The sequence below is a fragment of the Lithobates pipiens genome, unplaced genomic scaffold (assembly GCF_037356315.1).
Source record: "Lithobates pipiens isolate NorthernLeopardFrog02 unplaced genomic scaffold, aLitPip1_a1.2 Scaffold_18, whole genome shotgun sequence".
In the NCBI taxonomy this organism is placed as follows: Eukaryota; Metazoa; Chordata; class Amphibia; order Anura; family Ranidae; genus Lithobates; species Lithobates pipiens.
Genome location: NW_027507758.1, coordinates 404,889,046 through 404,908,331, shown reverse-complemented (window position 1 = coordinate 404,908,331; position 19,286 = coordinate 404,889,046). Strand labels below are relative to the sequence as shown.

General features: G+C 42.4%; 1 protein-coding gene across 4 annotated transcripts in view; it reads right to left on the bottom strand.

Annotated features, from left to right (window-relative positions):
• The window catches only part of PEX5L (peroxisomal biogenesis factor 5 like), a 377,606-nt gene that overhangs the window by 144,965 nt on the left and 213,355 nt on the right, over positions 1 to 19,286 (bottom strand). For all 4 annotated transcript variants that reach the window (XM_077487914.1, XM_077487916.1, XM_077487915.1 and 1 more), the window contains one exon: positions 6,352 to 6,463. In XM_077487914.1, the coding sequence (XP_077344040.1) occupies positions 6,352 to 6,463 (112 nt within the window). The remainder of the gene's footprint in view (positions 1 to 6,351; positions 6,464 to 19,286) is intronic.

The window sequence follows — 19,286 nt, the reverse complement described above, 5'->3', positions numbered from 1 at the left end:
CCACTTCACTGCCAAACATTCTCGCTCCACAATGGCATAATTTTTCTCGGCCGGGGTTAGTTTTCTACTCAAGTACGTCACCGGATGCTCCTCACCATTCACTACTTGTGAGAGTACTGCACCTAAGCCTGTGTTAGAGGCATCTGTCTGGACCAGAAATTCTCGCCTGAAATCGGGGGTAACTAACACAGGTGGTTGGCACAAGGCAGACTTAAGGCTTTGGAAAGCCTTCTCGGCCTCTGGGGTCCACGTGACCATTGCTGTCTTTCCGCCCTTTGTCAAGTCAGTTAGTGGAGCAGCAACTGAGGCAAAGTTTGGCACAAATCTACGGTAATAACCCGTAATACCCAGGAAAGCTCTAACCTGTTTCCTTGTCAGGGGTCTAGGCCAATTCTGTATTGCCTCAATTTTATTTAGCTGTGGCTTAATCAATCCTCTCCCAACAATGTAGCCCAGATATTTGGCCTCTTCTAGGGCTAGAGCACACTTCTCGGCATTTATGGTCAACCCTGCATCACTTATGGTATCCAACACGGCCTGTACCTTACAGAGGTGACTTTCCCAATCAGGGCTAAAAATGACCACATCATCGAGGTAGGCGGCTGAGTAATCCCGATGTGGTCGCAGAATCAAGTCCATCAACCTCTGGAAAGTTGCAGGCGCTCCATGTAACCCGAATGGCATCACTACATACTGGAATAGCCCATCCGGGGTGGAGAATGCAGTTTTCTCTTTAGCCTCACCAGAAAGTGGAATCTGCCAGTAGCCCTTTGTGAGATCGAGGGTGGTTATGTACCTGGCGTTACCTAACTTCTCAATCAACTCATCTACCCTGGGCATAGGATAAGCATCGAACTTGGAGATCTCATTCAACTTTCTGAAATCGTTACAGAACCTCCAAGTTCCATTGGGCTTTGGGATTAGCACAATCGGGCTGGACCATTCACTCTGTGACACCTCAATTACCCCCAGATCAAGCATACGTTTTACCTCGGCAGATACGGCTTTCCTACGTGCCTCCGGTATCCTATAGGGCTTTAGGTTTACTCTGCTTCTAGGCTCAGTTTCAATGTGATGATGGATGAGGTGGGTACGCCCTGGGAGGTCAGAGAACTTGTTTTTGTTTTTCTGTAAAAATTCCTGAGCCTCCTGTTTCTGTGACACTGATAGAGTATCACCTACCTTGACTGGAGGGATTGGTGGTGACAAATTATTAACAGTATTTGTCGCCACCAAGGATTCCCTGTCTTTCCAGGGCTTGATCAAGTTTATGTGATAAACTTGGAAAGGCTTCCTTCTACCTGGTTGGTGCACCTTGTAGTTCACCTCACTGATCTTTTCAACAATTTCATAGGGACCTTGCCACTTCGCCAAGAATTTACTCTCAACAGTGGGGACTAGTATAAGGACCCTATCGCCTGGGTTGAATGTCCTGATTCTTGCGGACCGGTTGTAAATTCTACTTTGGGCCTCTTGAGCTCTCTGGAGGTGTTCCCTTACCAGGGGCATTACAGTGGCTATACGGTCCTGCATTTGTGCTACATGCTCAATAACACTCTTGTATGGGGTGGACTCATTCTCCCATGTCTCTTTTGCAATGTCCAGTAGACCCCTAGGGTGACGACCATAGACCAACTCGAATGGTGAGAACCCTGTGGACGCTTGGGGCACTTCCCTAATAGCAAACATGAGGTAGGGTAATAAATGATCCCAGTCACGACCATCTTTTCCCACCACTTTCTTCAACATATGTTTCAAAGTTTTATTAAATCTCTCCACCAATCCGTCCGTCTGGGGGTGGTATACAGAGGTACGGATGTGTGAGACTTTAAATAGTTTGCATAATTCCTTCATCAGTTTTGACATAAATGGCGTACCTTGGTCAGTTAGGATTTCTTTGGGGATCCCAGTCCTAGAGAACATATAAAACAACTCACGTGCAATTGTTTTAGATGCAGTGTTTCTTAAGGGTACAGCCTCAGGATAGCGGGTCGCATAATCTATGACTACCAAAATATACTGGTGTCCTCTAGCTGACTTTACAACGGGACCCACTAAATCCATGGCAATATGCTCAAAAGGCACCTCTATAATAGGGAGCGAAACCAAAGGACTGCGAAAATGTGACACTGGGGCACTAACCTGACATGTGGGGCACGACTCGCAGTATTTTTTAATGTCATCATATATCGCCGGCCAAAAAAACCTCTGGAGAACCCTCTCTCGCGTTTTGTCAGTCCCCAAGTGTCCCCCAAGAACATGGTTATGTGCCATGTCAAGCACCTGACGCCGGTACGGCTTAGGTACCAGAAGCTGTTCCACAATCTCATCCTTAATCTTATTGACTCTATAGAAAAGATCATTAGTCACCGAAAAATGTGGAAATCTTTTTTCAGCATCTGGTTCCTGAGGTACCCCATTCATAACAGCAACCTGCTCTCTCGCATTTTTGAGAGTGGGGTCCTGTAATTGTGCAGCGCCAAAATTATCCCTAGACACCTCTAAGTCTAGTATATTTTGCTCAGTGGGAGGAGCCTCCTCCTCCCCAGCCAGGACCTGCAAAGGAGAACAATCATTTTCATCCTGCACACTTCTATCATTCACAGGGGACAAGGCAACCCCCTTAGAGGTATCCTCACTCCTTTTGGGGATTTTTCTTTTTTCCCAGAGAGCCCAGAATAATGGAAAATCGCGCCCCAATATTACATTATGCATGAGGTTTTTAACCACACCCACTTCATATTGTACGGTGCCTTGTTCAGTCCCGACTTTAGCCAGCACTATAGGGTACACTTTTGTATCACCATGTATGCACACAACACTCATATGCTTTTTAGACTCTAAGTCCCCAGCCACCAGGCTAGCATGCACCAAGGTTACGAGGCTTCCCGAGTCCATTAACGCCTTAACGGGAAGGTCATTGATTGTAATATTGCAGATTTGCGGTTCAGTCTCTAGTCCAGGAACTGCAGCACAAGATGGTTCCGCAAATAGCGACTGACGCCGGCTAGCGTCACACTCCATGGGTTCAGTGGTAAGAGGGCAATGGGCAGACACGTGTCCCGCCTCATGGCATCTCCAACACTGGATAGGGCCTGGTCTTTTTGGCAAGGAGTCCTTTTTAGAGCCCCTTAGCCACCCGGGACCATCACCAGTCTTTTGTCCCTGAGACACCACTTGAGCCCTTTTCCCTCCATCAGCACCCCTCCACACTCCCCCAATAGATGGAAGTCTCTTACCAGCTGACGGCACAGATCTGGCGCTCCGGGGAGGTGAAGATGCTGCAGGAACATCACGGAGGTAGTCCTCAGTCGCCTGGAACCTCTCCACAAGGTTGACAAGTTCGTTTGCATTCTTAGGATCACCTTGTCCCACCCAGCGTTGCAGGTCAGTAGGAAGCGCTCGGAGGTAGCGATCCATCACGACCTTCTCTAGGATTTGTGCAGGAGTAGAAGTGTCTGGCTCCAACCACTTTCTTGCCAAATGGATTAGGTCATACATCTGGGACCTCGCTGATTTGTCCAGACTGTAGCTCCAGTTGCGTACCCTCCGGGCACGGACTGCAGTAGTAACTCCTAGTCGGGCAAGTACCTCCTCTTTTAGCCGAGTATAGTCCTTAACCTCTTGCTCACTGAGGTCATAGTAGGCCTTTTGAGGTTCACCTGTTAAATAGGGCGCAATTACCTCTGCCCACTCAGCGGCTGGTAACTTCTCTCGCTCAGCCACGCGCTCAAATACTGTTAGATAGGCCTCAACATCGTCCTCAGCAGTCATCTTTTGCAGCGCTTGCTGTACAGTCCTTCTCCCAAAAAAAATCTCTGGAGCGGCTCCCTCCACTGTGGGTGGATTAGCAACCACAGGCGCCTCTCGATTTACTATCAGGTGCTCGATAAGTTGTTGTTGGCTTTGGCGCAAAGCTTGCAACTCTTCCTTATGCATCTGCTGTTGTGCAGCCATGGACTGTTCATGTCGTCTATTGGCCTCTGTCTGAGCCTGCTGTTGTTGCAAACTCACTTGCATAAACTGCTTCAGCATCTCCTCCATGTTGCTGGACTGTTCTTGGAGTGTAGTTGCAGCTTTCACCCAGGACATAAGCAGCTGTAGCCAAGTCTGTCCACACCGTTGCCCCTAGCAACCGTGTTGCCCGCATTCTCCACCAATTGTAAGGGATCTTCCCGGGGTAGGGTGAGTTTGGACACAGTTCACAGCAGACTTGGAATTTATAAAGCAGACCTTGGCGTTTATTCGTGGTACAAACAGTCCAACAAACAAAAATATACGGCAACACCGTGCTTTTTAAGTACAACAGAAAAAAAATAAGAAAACAACCTAGCCCGGCTGGGCGCTTACTAACAGGTTCTTCTCACCTATCTGACACTTATAAACACAGCGTCTTTCGCCTGGATATCGCAGGGTGGGTTTTAGCTCCAGCAGTGGCTGCGCTCGCAGCTTCCTCCAACACCCAGACTGTTCATTTCCCTGGCTGAGAGCGAGCACCTGCAGGCCCCGCAGAGCCTTTACCTTCCCAGGCTAATTAGGATCAAAGCTCACCTGATCCAAATCCCAGAACTGGATCGGGGGGTGTGTGGAATGACAGGTCCCTCTACCAAACCTACCTGCCATTCCATATAAACCCAGGCCCGGCAAGATTAAATAACCACTCAGCAGCATATTGCTGCTGAGAAACTGATCCATCCTGGACTTACCATCTCACACTGTGTAGCAACCTAGGTGAGATGTACACCCCCTCGACCACTTCTCCAGTGACATGTCTACAATATATATATATATATATATATATATATATATATATATATATATGTATGTGTATATGTATATAGACACTCACAAGAACGGTTACAGATACTGTTTTGAAAAAAGAAAAACACCTTGATTTACTGTAAGAACATAATTGCATTTTTAAAACCTGCATTTATGTACTACAATAATAACAGGTTTCCCTTTTTGTCATTTTTAGAGCTTTAAATAAAAGTGATGTCATTTTAATTTCATTGGATATATTCTATAACAAATTCCCTAATCACCTATCTCTTTCCCAGTAATTTTAGTGTCTCTATTACCTCTGCCTTCAACCTGTGTGCTTCATTATTTCTATTTCTGCTGATTTTAACTCTTTTAAACATTTTCTTAACTGCATCGTTTACCTCTTCTATGTCTAGAGGTTCTTTTTCAAGTGGTTGTATTTGTGAATTTTTGCTGTGCTAAGTCTGCACTATTCAAGATGGTCTGGAAATGCTCCGCCAATCTTCTCAGCTTTGCTAGCTAAGTTTCCTTCTTTATCCTTCACAGCACCATCACTAAAACCTCTTTTCAATGTCTTGATTATTCTGTACAATGCATACTGCCTACTACAGAAAATTTGAAGTGGGAAAGCAAATAAATAAATAAGCGACTCGCTTAAAAACTGGAGGCAAGAAAAATGAAGGTTTTGCTTGTAGGTTGCATCTTTCTAACGCAAGGTAGAAAATCAGAAAATAAAAGTAACTATAATTTAAGTTTATATGAGAAAATCTGTTAATTTTGTTTCCTTCGGTTTTTTACACATAATGCTCAAACATCCTTTAAAATGTGTATCTCCAGGCAAAACCATTTTTTTTAGGTTTAAATAAAGGTAGGCCTTCTGTTAAAGTTTTTAGTGTTGTCTGTGTGTCAATGTGGAGATTCATCCCTCTATTTGCCCTGGTGACCATTGCCTCTCTGAATGAATGTGAGGGAAAATGCTAACTTTTAGAGTTGTCCCCCGAATAAGAGGTAGGGAGCAATCTTCTAATGTGGACACCAGTTCCAGAAACAACTGTCAAAAGAGATTTGGGAGATTTCCTATAATTTCTCATTGTGTTTCTTGGGCACAACATGAAGGGAAAATTCCCCAATGATACACAGATAGTAGAAAATACGTTAGCAGAGGATTTAAACCTTATTCAAACTTAAAAAAAAAAATGGCTATATGTACACTTTAATTTTGACCCCTTTCCCCATACACAATAAACTGGAATTTTCAATATTTTGTAGATTTTCAATGCTTTCGCTTTTCCCACTGGAAAATAATCTTTTTTTCTTTACCAATCAAAATACTGATAGTATAGGAGACACATTTTCCCTACTTAGAGTTACATAGTTACATAGTTACAAAGTTAGTCAGGTTGAAAAAAAGACACAAGTCCATCCAGTTCAACCTTAAAAACAAATAAATAAAATTAAAAAAAATAATCGTACAATCCAAATACCCAATTTTATGCCCACAATTGATCCAGTACATGTAGACATTGTGTGAAGTCTGCTAAAAGAGATGATTCTTTTCTGCAGACAGACTTTGCAGTATACAATTACCTGCTGTATTTGAAGTTACTGGCCTGGCCTTTGCTTCTGATTTGGTTTCACACAGAAAGTCATCTATAGATGGGCTGAGAAGAGGCCTGCTTTCCTGTTGCTCATTCACAAGCTGGAAATTGAAAAGAGAAACATAATGAAAAAAGCCATCAGAGTAATCAGTTTAAAAAAATACATGGCGATCAAGCTTGAATGGAGAAAAAGTATTTTTTCTGCAAATGCTTGAGACTTTGGTATTATTTAACCATAACAGCCACTGGGGTTAATTTACTAAAGGCAGATAGACTGTGCCAGTCCTGTGGCATTCTGCAAGTGCAGTTGCCCTAGAGCAGGGATATGCAATTAGCGGACCTCCAGCTGTTGCAAAACTACAAGTCCCATCATGCCTCTGCCTCATCATGTGCAAGCAACAATGCTGTTTTTATTTTAATTTTTTGCATGTGATTAGGTATTCTTTGCAAATTAAAGCTTTATCTCATTTACTATGCGATTGTATTCTGACAGCCAGAGCATCTGCCAGAATACATTATCCTGGCTGTGCAGGTTTTCTTCACCCACCCTTTGTGTGGACAGAGCCCATTGGCTGAATGAAAAAATGAACCGTCTACGACCAGCTTTATTTTCAGGCACTAACACATTCACTTGAAGGTAAGATCAATTAATCAGATAATACATTCGTTTTCAGGGCCAAGCTAACTTCACTAAGGAGTTAAAGGTTATTTAGACTTATTGTCATGGGTTTGGGGATTAACGTTAAGATTGGATTAACAGTAAGTATTATTATTTAACAGTTAAAGATATTAGTGTTAGGTTAGAGGTTGGGAGTGATATTCTTAAGGGCTATGTGCTATGGTAGGTAAAGTGCTGAGGGTTAATTCTAGGGCTTAGTTTACAGGGAAAATTAAAATGTTGTAGGGAAGGTGGAGTGTAATTTTTAAAGGGTAGTTTACATGTAAAAGCCAGGGGGCTGTAGACTCTAAATTACAATTAAATACATGTTACATTTTAAAATGCATATTTATTAAAAGATTGTGCCAAAAAAGTATTAAATGTAAAAATGATTTAGCAAGAAAAAATATTCATATATAGGTGCATCTCCAAAAATTTGCTGGGACATGCTGGGACTGTGACGTCATAAAGGGATGGGGTCACCGCGTGACATCATTCGGTGACCACGCCCCATACCTATATAAGTCGCCGCGCACGTCGCACAAGCCAGTACAGTGGAAGACAGCGCCGGGTCAACATTGGAAGAAGAAAGAAGAAAGAAGAGAGAAGGACAGAGGGCGGAGGCTCCTCCGCTAGTAAAAGAGCTGCAAGAAGACAGCGGAGGAGCCCGGGAGAAGGTGCCGGAGAGCGGGAGAAGAGGCCGGACACCGGGAGAAGAGGCCGAACAGAGCGGAGAAGTCGTCAGAAGACCCCCCCGATGTCGGAAGAAGACCCCCGGAGCTGCTTAATAAAGGACTTTTAAAACTTGTGTTGTGTTTTTTATTGACAATTTTTCCCCAGGTGAATGGGTAGGGGTACGATGTACCCCTTACTCATTCACATAGGGTGGAGGGCCGGGATCTGGGGGCCCCCTTAATAAAGGGGGCTCCCGGATTCCGATAAGCTCCCCACCCACAGACCCCGACAACCAACGGCCAGGGTTGTCGGGAAGAGGCCCTTGTCCTCATCAACATGGGGACAAGGTGCTTTGGGGTGGGGGGGTCGCAGGGCACCCCCCTTCCCCAAAGCTGTTTATAGTGTACCAAACTAGATATTTTGTCTATGTGATGTCCAAATTATATTTTCCAGTGCTCATTACAGTATATAAACAATGGGGTTAGTTAATACACAAACCAGAGATGAAATGGTTAATACATCGGAGAAAATTGCTCAGGTATTCAAAGAATACTATGAGAAGCTATATCAGTTGGAAAAGAAGCCTACGTTGGCAGAGGAGTTAAAAAAAGGAGAGATCGCTAGAGAATATATTGAAAGGACAGAAATGCCAAAAATAACAGAGGAAATGGCCAGAGAAATAGATGTACCAATCACTCTAGAGGAAGTTGCAAAAGCATTAAAAATATTGAAATTAGGTAAATCACCAGGTCCAGATGGATTTACTTTGTCATATTATAGAATGTTCGCGGAGAAATTGGCTCCGAGATTCGTGGAAGCCTATAATTCAATACGGGAAGGGAAGCAAATTCCAACAGAAACGTTACTGGCGCATATAACAGTAATACCGAAAGAAGGAAAGGATCCCTCTCAGTGTCCCAGCTACCGACCTATTTCGTTGTTGAATGTGGACCTTAAATTGTTCACAAAAATATTAGCCATGAGATTGATAAATTTGATACCGGAACTAATACACCCAGATCAAGTGGGATTCGTCCCAGGGAGAGAAGGAAGAGAAAATACGCAACGAGTGGTGAACACAATTTACCTGGTACAAAAATTGCATAAGTCAATGGTGATAGTATCTGCGGATGCAGAAAAAGCGTTTGATCGGGTGGATTGGATATTCTTAAAAGCAGTACTACAACATATAGGCCTGGGGGAGGGGATGCTGAGATGGATCCTAAACTTATATTCAAAACCAAGTGCTAGGGTGAAAGTGAATGACAGATTATCAGAGCCATTCTCCATTTTAAATGGAACACGCCAGGGATGTCCCCTCTCACCCCTGATATTCATTTTGACAATAGAACCTTTTTTAAGGAAAATACGTGCCAATGTGGATATCAGGGGGGTAAAAATAAAAAATGAGGATCAGAAGTTGGCAGCTTATGCAGATGATTTGATCTTTTTTGTAACGTCCCCAATTACATCTCTCCCATCTTTACTAATGGAGCTACGAGAATATGGGAAAATATCTAACTTTAGAATAAACTATGGAAAATCGGAGGCAATGGGAGTAGAGATGGATTCGCCTCAGTTGCAAGCAGTGTCCACGCAATTTGATTTTAGATGGACGAATTCATATATAAGTTACTTAGGAACAAAAATGTCAAAAAATCTAAATGAACTGTTCGAACTTAACTATATCCCACTGGTAAGACAGATCAAAAGAGATCTTCAAAAATGGGACAAAGAGATTTTTACATGGTTCGGGAGAACCAATATTATTAAGATGAATGTGATGCCCAGACTGTTATACATAATTCAAACTATACCAATTAAGATCCCTTCAAGTTTGTTTAAGGATCTTAGATCAAGATTTATGAAGTTCATCTGGGCTGGGAAGCCAGCAAGAGTACGTCGAGATATTTTAGTACTCCCCAAAGGAAAAGGAGGGATAGGACTTCCAGATCCAATAAAATACCAGGAGGCCTCACACTTAACTAGAGTAGTGGAATGGTGTAGGCTTAAAAACGAAAAACCGTGGATACAGACAGAACAAGCAGCGACAGATATCCCATTGGAAGGATTAGTGTGGATTCCAGATACAGAAATACCAATGGGATTGAGAAAACATCCAATACTAGGGGAGACATTACGAATAACTAAAAGAGTATTCAGGAAAACATCTATTTCAAGAATTCCCAGTCCGCTCCTTCCTATCCTTGGTACCCCAGCATTTCTACCGGGAATGACAGATCCAAAGTTTAAAACAATACAAGATAGAGGTATGAGTAGAATTTGTCATTTCTCGGTAGGCAACCGGTTAATGACTAAAAAAGATATTGAAAAAGGAATGACAATAGGACTAGACCCTTTCAGAATGAGGCAATTAGAAGCCTTTATTAGATCTAAATCAAAGGTATACGTAGAAATAAGGGCATTGACTGAGTTTGAAGAGATCTGTTTGAAAGGAGAGGAACTGAGACATCTGATGTCTTATTTTTATAGTATGTTAATAGAACAGGAGACTTCACAAGATTTGCCCTTTTTACAGGCTTGGGAAAGAGATTTAGGGACTACGTTTTCCCCAGAACAAAAGGATAAGATGCTGTGGTTTAATCAAAAGGCCTCGATGGCAAGCAGATATCAAGAAGGGGGATACAAGATCCTTACTAGGTGGTATAGAACACCAAAAGTGTTACATCAAATTTACCCCCAGATATCAGAGACATGTTGGAGATGTCATGGAGCAGAAGGAAGATTATTACATATATTTTGGGAATGTCCAAAAATGAGAGTGTTCTGGGAGATGGTAGCCGATACTATTGTAAGGATTACAGGAATTGACCTGGGAGATAAACCGGCAACTTTTCTGCTGCTGGACATCCCAATGGCAATAGAAAGATTCAAAAATTCTTTGCTGAGACATTTATTGATAGCAGCAAGGGCATGCATCCCGGTTCTGTGGAAAAAAAGCAGCCCTCCAGCTAGAGCACAGTGGTTTCAGAGAATTGCAGAAATCCAACAAATGGAAAATTTAACAATGACAATGAGAGATCAAGACGAGAAATATCAGAAGATCTGGGCTCCATATCTAAATTATAGAGAAAGTATGATGTGAAACATTTCGAAATATGATAGAGCAGGCGGGTGGTGGTGGGGGGGGGGGGGAGTGAGGGGGGGGATTATAGTGAAAATTCAAACTTTTTTTTTTTTTTTTTTTTTCTCTTGTTTGTAGGGGGGAGGATGACATGGAATTGAGGTACGGATTGAAATATTATAAGACTGTTATAGCTGTTAAAGAAGTTGTAGATGTAAAACGAAATGTAATGTGAAATCTATGGAAAGAAAAGATGAAAAAATAAAGAATTTATAAAAAGAAAAAATATTCATATATAGGTGCATCTCCAAAAATTTGCTGGGACATGCTGGGACTGTGACGTCATAAAGGGATGGGGTCACCGCGTGACATCATTCGGTGACCACGCCCCATACCTATATAAGTCGCCGCGCACGTCGCACAAGCCAGTACAGTGGAAGACAGCGCCGGGTCAACATTGGAAGAAGAAAGAAGAAAGAAGAGAGAAGGACAGAGGGCGGAGGCTCCTCCGCTAGTAAAAGAGCTGCAAGAAGACAGCGGAGGAGCCCGGGAGAAGGTGCCGGAGAGCGGGAGAAGAGGCCGGACACCGGGAGAAGAGGCCGAACAGAGCGGAGAAGTCGTCAGAAGACCCCCCCGATGTCGGAAGAAGACCCCCGGAGCTGCTTAATAAAGGACTTTTAAAACTTGTGTTGTGTTTTTTATTGACAATTTTTCCCCAGGTGAATGGGTAGGGGTACGATGTACCCCTTACTCATTCACATAGGGTGGAGGGCCGGGATCTGGGGGCCCCCTTAATAAAGGGGGCTCCCGGATTCCGATAAGCTCCCCACCCACAGACCCCGACAACCAACGGCCAGGGTTGTCGGGAAGAGGCCCTTGTCCTCATCAACATGGGGACAAGGTGCTTTGGGGTGGGGGGGTCGCAGGGCACCCCCCTTCCCCAAAGCTGTTTATAGTGTACCAAACTAGATATTTTGTCTATGTGATGTCCAAATTATATTTTCCAGTGCTCATTACAGTATATAAACAATGGGGTTAGTTAATACACAAACCACATTGCCAACCGCATGTGCACTAGATATTATGAATGGGGTAATAGCCCGAAAAAAAGGGGGGAAGAGAGAAACAGGGAAGTATGTTTGGAAACAAGATCCCCAGCAAAGGAAACATTAATACTAATACATGCACACTTCCCACCTACCCCCTATATGTACTCCCCACCACTGTGGTACACCCGAGGTGTGTTGGGCCTAAGGTAGGTAGGAGTTATCTAAATAAAACAGAAAAATGCCCCTTCAAATTAATACCAATGGTAAATTGTGCAAAATAAATTAAAATTAATTAGATTGTGTTAATGAAAATGTTCCCAACGAACAAATAACTATACGTGTACATAGTATACCCTTCTTGCAAAATTGTTAAAGGACCACATGAGGGTTCTGTTCTATTGTATGTAGCAGAGGCCCCAGATCCTTATCTTAAAAATAGTACTAAAAAATCTAGCAGCAGTAAAGAATACTGTAAACTAATAAAGTGCACTAAAAATGCAAAAAGTGCTAGAGAGTGCAAAAAGTGCAAAAACTAGTGCGACAAGAACCGTACAAAAAACAGTACAAATAAAAGGTACAGTGCAAAAAAATACAGAATGTGTAAAAATATTTTTAAACTGTGCAAATAAATGCAAGAAATTGCCTGTATAGACAACAGTCCACAATCATCAAATTATAAAAATTTTAAAAATTACAAAAATACAAAAATAATGTTCCAAATGTAAAAGTGCTCAGTGCAAACTGTTCAATTGGTGTCTCATAAAGTTCCAGACGACTCAAAAAGAAGGTGACTTTCGTGTTCACATGAATCCAGTGACTTCTGTGCTCGTTCCCCTTTGGATCCCTACTCACCAGATTCCTATCCCCCTAGGGGGTTAGGGGCATGTAGTATCTCCGCCTATGGGCGCCCTGTGTCGGATACTTCCACCTCTTTGCCGTATGATTGGTACCCAGATGGCGCTCCTTTATAGATGGTAGTCAGCGGGCAGATGGTTCCCCAAAGCACCAACCCCCCCATGTTGAGGGCACGTGGCCTGGTACGGTCCAGGAGGGGGGGGGGGGGGCGCTCGCTCGTCCCCACCCCCTTCCTGACCGGCCAGGCTTCGTGCTTGTTTTTTCAGCGTAGGGGGTTCCCCTTAAAATCCATACCAGACCTAAGGGCCTGGTATGCTCTCGGAGGGGAAACCCACACCGTTTAAAAAAAAATAAAACATTTGGCGTGGAGTTCCTCCTTGAGAGCTCATTCTCTGATTGGCCACGGCAAAAGTCGCCTGGCCTGGGGCGACTAAAAGTCGTGTTGACAAGTCGTGTCCAAGTTGCCTCCAAAAGTCGCGTTGCCCCTGTGTGAACGGCTCTTACAGGTGTTTTGAGTTAAATAGCTGATTAGAGTGCGACTTCAATATTAAACTTTTTCACAATATTCTGAAGATACTGAATTTTGTGTTTTCACAAGCCATATTTATCAAAATGAAAATAAATAAATGCTTGAAACATATCACTCTGTGTGTATTAAAGCTATATAATATATGAGTTTCACTTTTTGAATTGAAATACCCAAATAAATTAACTTTGATATCCACATTTTTTGAGATGCACCCATAATTGTTGTTGGTTTAATCAAGCCCTACTTATAATAAAACAAATCTTGTGTAAGAGCCGGTTCACACAGCGGGCGATGCGAGGCGACACGACTCGCCTCGCCTCGCTCTCGCAAGTCGCCCCCGTTCTGTACAATGGAACCGTTCTGAGAGGAGCGACTCGAGTCGCTCCGACTCAGAAAAAAGGTTCCTGTACTACTTTTGGGCGACCTCGGGGCGACTTGCATTGACTTCTATACAGAAGTCATCTGCAAGTTGCCGCTGAGGTCGCGGCAGGTCGCGGCGAGGCAAGTCGGAGTCGCCTCGCCTCGCCTGCAGTGTGAACCGGCCCTAAGGGAAAACAGTACTGTTGTCTGATGCAACACATTGTGCTCTAGCTTTAGTTTTCTAGCATACTCAATAACGATGGTTCTTGGAATATTATTTGCAACAAATGTTTCTTCCTGTGTACTTTCTCATTAAATACATTAGTTCCATTGTGTCACTGTTTACTACTTGATATTAATTTCTCACTGCCTACATTAGTAGGACCATAATATTTCAGAAGTAAACCTACAAACATTATTATACTAGGTGCCGCTCATGTAATTTGTGATACAAGTCAACCAACATGATAATTATTATGTATTTTAGAACCGTTTGCACTACAATAACAGTAGAATTACATGGTGATTTGTCACTGCTCCTGAATTCAGAGCAAAGTTGTCCCTTCATATAGGCTGTGACTGCTTATACTATGTGGGATGAAATGAATAAAAATTGTAGCGGATCTAGCTATCAGCATTGTCATTGCTAATTCACAAGCCTGTAGCACGTCAATCAGCACCTGTCCACACATTATCCTGTGGCTTAATGGATTGACAGCCCTGCCTCTGTTGCTAAAACCCTCCTAGGGTAGGCTGCAGTATCTGTAAAGGGCAGCACACAAATGAAGAAGCATTTGGCTCAGTCACGGAGGGTTAAGGAAGGCCTTTGCATCACATCATGTCTGAATTTTGGTGCTTGTTTGCACCTTTATAAGAGAGCCTGAAGTTAACTGATTTAAACACTTACTGGGGGTTTGCAGTTTCCATATCTTTTAACCTTTGCCTATGTTTCTGTTTAAGCTGGTGCCATGATTGCTGTCTGAGGTTTCCTGGTTCAGGGTGGCTCATTTCTCTTACAGCATCCTATGAAGCCACCCTTCAGGTACTAGAGCTGTGTCTCCCTACATTGTGTGCATCTATAGGAACACACAGCCTCATAGCTTAGAATGGCAAGGCACTGCCCTGCCCCTCCCTTTTCCAAGATGACAAACTGACTCTAGACTGTACTGTCCACTATTAACTTTTTCCTGTGGAGAATAGAAGACCAGGGAAGCAGCATTGAGAGAGCAGGAGTAAGCAGCACTAAAAGTTGTAAACCGCAAGTGCTAGAGTAAGAAACTAATAGTTTTCTGGGTTTTTTGTTTGAATTGTGCTCATCTAAAAAAGTTAGCATTTAATACTACATTAAGGAAACTGTATACACTGATGAATAATGCATAATATAGATTATGGCTTTACATACAGTTTAATGATTGATGATTTACAAGATTCAATTTTAAAAAAATGACCATATGTGTCCTTATTAGGGGTTTTATTTTAAAACGAATGCTACTTTCTAAACAAGACCATCCAGGTTGTATCAAAACCAAAATTTACCTCATCAAGAAATGTGCCAGGGTGGATGGTAATGGGGGTCACAAGGATAGCTAACAGTGGGTTAGTAGAAGAAACACTGTAGTGATGGCAATATATAGTGTTGTTTCTCTCTAGCAATGTCAAAGAAATCCACTGCAAATCAATATGCATCATCATAGAGAATAAAGGGCAAGGAAAACAAAGGTATCACTGACATAGGAAACAAGAAAGGCTTTAAAACACAGAACTGTTTTCTGTTAAAGGAATAAATATCTAAATAACTTGTAAGCAGGTTGAAATGCTGGTTAGTGAGACAGCTGCTACTCCAGCCAGGAGGAAAAAGTTAACTTACCGAGCGCTGCCTCTCTCCCTGTGCTGATAGTAAAAGGGGAGAGGGCTCTGCCTAGTCAGACAGTCTGCATGGGTAAAAAGACACAAACCAGACACAGCATGTAATCTTGAGCCATGTCGCAGAGCTGCTGATGGAGTTGTCCGACCTATGTGATATGCTACTGGATCCAACATGTAAGTGCATGCTACTTGAGATTGTTTGTTTCTTATTCTAGCTGATTAAACATGCTCATATGTCAATACTGACTATGGCCTGTATATATACATATATTTTTTCAGCTATCTAATAAAAAGAGCTTTGGGCTGATGGGTGCTTGTGTGCACCGCTATAGTAGCACGTTCAAACCCGGACCTATTTGACCTCCGACAGCAACCTAAGCTATTTGTACACACTACTTAATTATACTGGAATTATAATCGTCTGTTTCTCTTCGTTCATTTGAATTTTTAATTATATTATATTATACTATTGGTAACTTACTTACTTCCAATTTTTGGATGGCCAATCTAGTTAAATATGCATAAGGAGACTATTTTGCCCCGGTTTGTTTTTTCCTCTATTGTTATAATGCATACCTAAGCAATATTGGAAATTATATAATTTAGTTTTTTGCCTAAACATGACAAAATAACGAATAGCTTGGTAGTATATTATACTTTTTTCTTTCTCACTGTCCAGACTGGTCCCTGTCTATGCCCTCTTGAGCCATTTTATCCAACCGCTGAGCGTGTGACTGTGCACACTTTTTCATCCTAAGCTTGGGGCATCTGCGTGGGATGGTGGAGATGAGGGGAGGGTAAGCGCCAATTTGAGGTTCTGGGTGTGGAAGCTGTAATTATTTGATGCATATATTATTTTTGTACGCATTATAAACCGTATCATGCTTGTAATTAATATTTGTTATTGTTATTACTAGCTCGTGCATCCCCTGAAGAAGCTTATTGCGAAACATGTTGGGATAATCAAGCACAAGCATTTTTCTACCTGTCTACCATATGGACCAGTTGCTATGTGTCATTTTGTATAAGTAGATATTAACTTAACACACGCCATGTGCTAGTTTTTAATATATGATAATAAAATAATTGCTTTTACAATTTTCATGTTTTGCTTTCCCCTTTGCCATTTTGTTCAGAATAATCAAGCACCGTAAAAATCCCTTTCTTCCTCTTTGGGTTTTCCCATTATTTAAAATATTTAATTTTATCTGTTTAAAAAATCTACTGATCTTGAAATCTTGTCAGTTGATATTTATTTTTGCCCTCTGCCTGTGCTGCACTCTTATCAGTTACATTGTTGTCAGCTATATCTGTGGGCTGCAGAAGACCTCCCTCTTTGTTATGGAAGAGAGAAGACGGGTTCTCTAGTTATGTTCTAGGGCAGTGGTCTCCAAACTGCAGCCCAGGGGCCAGATGCAGCCCTTTGCTTGCCTTTATCTGGGTCTTCGGGATTATTCCCCCCACTGTTGCTGTCATAGTTTTTGCCACTGACACCAACAATGGGGTACTATTCCTTCCACTAACGCCAATGGTGGCACACTATTGTTCCCACTAACGCCAATGATGGCACACTATTCCTCCCATTGACACCAATGATGGGGCACTAATCCTCCCATTAACATCAATGATGGGACACTAATCCTCCCATTGACACCAATGATGGGGCACTAATCCTACTATTGACACCAATGATGGGGCACTAGTCCTCCCATTGACACCAATGATGGGGCATTATTCCTCCCACTGATACCAATCATGGAGCATTGTTTACTCCCACTAATGCCAGGACATTTTCTTCCCCTAAAGTTTGAAGGACAGTAAACTAGCCCTTTGTTTAGAAATTTTGGAGACCCCTGTTCAAGGGTGACGGTGTTTCTCCTCTATATATACAGTAAGTGAGTAAACATTGTCAGCCTAGAACAGGGACCATATTACTGGCAAGATCACTGGGAAAAAATAAAGGAAAAAAAACCAAACAAATGTGTCAGTCACATTCAAGGATTGGTAAGCTGCAATATATTATTTAGCTATAGCAGGTGACCATCTCATGCTTGTGCGTGGCCTTTGAGTTATTTAGCTCACAGCTGGGAGAAATAGTCAGTTGGGTGAGTTAGTAAACCTAGCCTGATCACTATTATGCCTTGGCTAATAAACTGACAACAGCCCCTCTTCCTGCTCCATCCCCTGTCTCCTCTTCACTAAGTTGAACAGTAAAGGTGGCCATGCATAGAGCAAATTGTCATCGGTTCATGATCAACTGTCAACTCCCTCCCAGTCAGCATGCTTCAATTAAAAAATCAGTCAGTTGTAGCCGCTGATTGGGTATTTTGACAGCCGGTGGCAGCATGAGATTTGTGCAAATGAAAATCAAGATGAAATCAGTGCACTCTTATGGCGAGTACACACGATTGGACATTCCGACAACAAAATCCATGGAATTTTTTGCGATGGATGTTGGCTCAAACTTGTCTTGCATACACACAGTCACACAATGTTGTCGGAAATTCTGAATGTCAAGAACGTGGTGATGTACGACGAGCCGAGAAAATTGAAGTTCGATAGCCAGTGCAGCTCTTCTGCTTGAATCCGAGCATGCGTAGAACTTTGTGCGTCGGAATTGTGTACACACGATCGGAATTTCCGACAACAAAAATGGATTTTGTTGTCGGAAAATTTGAGAACCAGATCTCAAATTTTGTGCGACAGAAATTCCGATGAAAAATGTCTGATGGAGCCTGCACACAGTCGGAATTTCTGACAATTTCTGACAAAAAGCTCCCATCGAACATTTTCCGTCGGAAAATCCGACCATGTGTACAGAGCAAAAGGTCCACTGACAATTCCTACAGCTTTTTAACTGAAAGCCTGTATGGCAGAAAGCTGGAAGATGTGTCTGCAGGAGCCTGACATTGCACCCGCAGTCCACGAATCATGGGTAAAATGCTTTGCAATCTTCTGTGGGGAAGAATTATAAATGCACATTATTTTCCCTGCAAAATATGTGTATTTATAAAAGCATACGTGACCACTATACCCAAACCTGGTAAAGATCCCACTACCCCTAGTAATTTTAGACCTATTTCTCTCCTGAACACAGATATAAAAATCTACGCCAAACTTATCGCCCTTAGACTATCAGAGTTTATGCCTTCTTTAATTAAAAGCGACCAGATGGGCTTCATCAGGGGGAGACAAACTTCTGATGCTACAAGACGTATTATTGACATTGTTCATTATGCTAATTTAACTAAAACTCCTTCTCTGCTGCTCTCCATAGATGCAGAGAAGGCGTTTGATAGGGTGGAGTGGTGTTATATGAAGGAAGTTCTACAAAAATTTGGCTTTCAAGGTTTTATCTCTAACGCAATGTTGGCTTTATATTCCAATCCATCCGCCCAAGTCTTAACAGCTGGAATGCTTTCTACACCTTTCCCTATTTCTAATGGCACTCGTCAGGGGTGTCCATTATCTCCAACCATTTTTAACCTTATGATAGAGCCTCTGGCGGAGGCCATTAGATCCCAGGCCGATATTGCTGGACACGTGTTAGGATCTCGTAACCACGTTATTAACCTGTTTGCCGATGACGTTGTACTGATGCTGACAAACCCGACCAGATCTCTCCCCTTAGTCCATGAAACTTTAAAAAACTTTGGTGAGATTTCGTACTATAAAGTTAACTTCGCCAAATCATTGATTCTAGATTTAGGAATTGACAAACGTATCAAACTCCAACTTCAAACCACTCTTCCATATGTATGGAAAGAAGATGGCATACCCTACTTAGGTATAACAATTACTAATTCCACGAAAACTCTAGTCTCCGTCAATATTAAGTCATTGCTTC